The 3495-nt window shown below is 39.5% G+C and overlaps 1 protein-coding gene across 1 annotated transcript; it reads left to right on the top strand.

Moving 5' to 3' along the window:
• Positions 1-233: 233 nt before the first annotated feature.
• On the top strand, positions 234-644 carry LOC113231909. Its single transcript, XM_026466451.1, has one exon. It carries the CDS (start codon positions 234-236, stop codon positions 642-644), a length of 411 nt encoding a protein of 136 aa, XP_026322236.1.
• Positions 645-3495: the final 2851 nt, after the last annotated feature.

Raw genomic sequence — 3495 nt, 5'->3', positions numbered from 1 at the left:
GGCTGATCTGCTATGCAGATGACACCCTCGTCACTGGCCGGGGTAGGACATATGAAGACGCCGCGCGGTAGAGCACCGTCGTGGCGTTGTTGGTGGTGGAGAGGATCCACCTGCTAGGCCTGAGGGTCTCCATACACAAAACGAAGGCCCTCCTATTTCACGGCCCGCGCAGAGGTCCCCCTTGAGGGGTCAAGATCACCCTGTTCGGGGAGACGGTCCCAGTCAAGGTTCAAATGAAATACCTGGGCCTTGTACTGGATGAGAGGTGGACGTTCAAGACGCATTTCTCCCAACTTGCCCCAAAGCTGATGAGTACCGCAACTGCCCTCAGACGGCTCCTGCCAAATGTCGGCGGACCGGGCTCAATCCGTAGGCGCCTGTCCTCCGGAATAATCCGGAGTATGGCCCTCTACGGCTCACCCATCTGTGTAGAAGCTCTCACCGCTCAACTCAAGCCTTTCCTGCGAAGGCCGCAGATGGTTATACCGGTGAGAGCGATCCGGGGGTACCGCACGGTATCGTGGACGGTCGCCACACTTCTCGCGGGTGCTCCCCGTGGATTAACCGTGGTGAACTTCAGGCGGAAGTGCTCGCGGAAGTACACCGTACTGTATAACCATGCGAAGCAGAGGGGAAAGCCCTGATGCTGAAGAAACAAGGCGGATCAGGGCAGCGGGCCGCGCCGCGTTATTCCGAAGATGGACGGAGGACTTGGAATCCCCAATCGCTGGCTCAGTGACCGTGGAGGCCCCACCTAGTCAGCTGGATTAACCGGCGACACGGGACACTGTCCTTTAGATTGGTGCAGGTGCTCACCGGACATGGATGCTTTGGTGAAAATGGTGCTTGATGGTGAAATTACCGGTGCAGTGGCAGTATTCTTCAGGTCTTTGCAATTTAAGGCTTTGAGGGGCACTACAACTGTTATGGACAGGCGTGTAGCTTACCATCAGGCGCACGACTTTTGACAGTTTCGTAACTGCATCACTGCTTCTACTTGTGGGACAGTCGTAGTTGTATCGCCGTGGAGCATATTAATTTTGTAATGCTGCCTGTACATACAAATTGTAATCATAATAAACTGCATATTCATACCTGACTTGTGTTGTGGTCTGTGCCCACCTCTTTATATCACTACAGTATGTTTTTATGAAGTTTGTTTAAGTATATATTTAGTTCAATTTACACAACGTTTAGCAGCTTTGTGCGCCATTAACTGCCCTTCACCTGTAACTCGTAATAATTTGTAATGTTGCCTGAAACAGATCGCTGTATTGCTCACTACCTTTCATCGTGTCTTTGTATTGTCACTATTTTATTTTGTGTGCAATAAAGTATATTTTATTTTATAAGTAATGTAGAAACATTTTTTTACAGAAGTAAAAACGAACATTTAATGTACAAATGGAATATGAGCAATTAATTTCAAGCAACTTAGGAAGGACGTAAAAATTGAGTTGAAGTGTGAAAAAAATTATATTATTATGACAAAATTTCATTTAGACTACTCACACTCGTTGTAAAGTCCTAAATTCAAAATTGCATTTTTTAACCCCCTTCACCTTCCACCCCCTAATTTATCAACCGTTTGAAATACGTTCGCCGTCCGCGGATAAATTATAGAGGCAATTAATAGAGGCGTCGACGAGCTGTCTCGACCAGGGGTGAAATACGAGGTTTGTATTTTTCTTCCTGATTTATATTTTAAAACATTATTTACTACGCACTTGAGTAATGTAGATTTTTGATAGATATAAATAATGTATAGCGTCCTTTTGTATTAGCCTGAAACTTCGTTATATGGCATTGTTGCTGAAGTACAAAAGAATTTAAAAATTGTCACGAATTAGGTTTACCTACTCTTTGCTATAGAAAGTTGCATCAATTATAGTTCTTTATTTTTTCTATGATACAAATGACGGATAAGTTGGCAAGTCCCAAGTGCTTGTAAATTCACCAGCACTATTACTCTTCAAAACCGGAACGGAATATTGCTCACACTACTGCTTGGCGGCAGAAATATGTAAGGTAAGGGTTAGTATTGAATATTCATCAAATATTAAGATGTTTTACTATCATGACATGACTATTTTTTTGTGAAATTACACCACTAGTTTATCAACACAAAGAAACATGCACAGACAGGATTCGAACCAGCGTTTGTGCCATATCAAGGCTGTCGCTCTACCAATTGAACTACAGATCGAGTCCTTGCATCAATTATTAAATTGATATTTAGTGTAGTTATCCAAAGGACGTAGAACAAAAGGTTTTTTTTTATAATAACAAGTGACGGAACCAGTCCATAACAATTGCATTGCCACTCAGAGCTTTAAATCGCAAAGATCTGACAAGTACTGCCACTGCATCCGTCACCCTGAGACATAAGTTGACAAGTCCCATGTGCCTGTAATTGTTATTAATGTAATTGTTATTAGATTTAATAACGAAGTTTAGAAACCAAGATTAGAAGTTTCGGTGAACTTAAAAATAATCTTGTCTAATATATTCCGGATTTCATTTGTGAAATATTAATTGAATCAGAGCGAACAGTACAGTTTTCTAATCAAGTAATAAAATATTTGTACCTAATGAAGAGATGGCTAAAGTTTCTAATCGGCCTGCTTACATTTTAAACACCCAACGCCAAAGCAAGCTATCAAAATTGTTAGTTTTATAAACTTCAAACTTGAACCATTTATCTAAATCGTCAACTGCGATATTGAATTAACAAACAGCTGCATTTATAATATCTATTAAATAAATAACTGTATTTAATAGTCACAAAAAGCAAGTAGAGAAATTTTTAGTAGCAGCAGAGCTACTTATAATAGATTTCGTCTAGAGACATACTGGCACATTATTTGAAGAAAATATTTTGTCTCTAATAGGTGGTAAGCTAGGGTTTGAATCCGGTTTGGCGCACTTTCCGGTTATCAATTTCAATAAAACGTGGCAAATTGATGTAATTCCACGAACTTTTGAGGTCGGTTTTTTAGTATTCTGTATTGAGATTATGTAACATAAAGAAAATTGAATAAATCAATTTTAACAGTTACATATCTCTAGCTATGGCGCACTGTCATTAAAATTATTATAAACAAATGTTAAGTGTCTATTTTTCGTAATACACTTCTAAAACGAAAATTTTCAACATTGACCGTTTTTGTTAAGCACACGACTGTCAATTATCGGTTTCTGTTTAACAATGAAGACAAATTAAAGTCTCACAACGCTTTTTGTGATGCAAATTACGCCATACTCATACAACAGCCATACAAACTCATACACAAGTTGTATAACCCTTATGAGACACGAATTAGTATGGTTTTGTTTTGAACGACTGCGGTTTCAATATAAATTGAAAATCATAAAGGCAGTATTGTCGGAAATGTTCTGTAATACAGAATTCATTTGTAAAATTGTTGGGCATTGCTATATTTTCATATATATATAGCAATTTGACACTTGAGAAAATAGTACATCCAATATTAA

The sequence above is a fragment of the Hyposmocoma kahamanoa genome, unplaced genomic scaffold (assembly GCF_003589595.1).
Source record: "Hyposmocoma kahamanoa isolate Upper Pololo Valley unplaced genomic scaffold, ASM358959v1 66, whole genome shotgun sequence".
NCBI classification, from domain to species: domain Eukaryota; kingdom Metazoa; phylum Arthropoda; class Insecta; order Lepidoptera; family Cosmopterigidae; genus Hyposmocoma; species Hyposmocoma kahamanoa.
Note: the sequence above shows the minus strand (reverse complement) of the source record. Positions and strands in the feature narration are given on the sequence as shown.

What these genes read in the sequence shown, in the direction of transcription:
- LOC113231909 (XM_026466451.1), top strand. Translation starts at nt 234, where the DNA reads ATGAAATACCTGGGCCTTGTACTGGATGAGAGGTGGACGTTCAAGACG.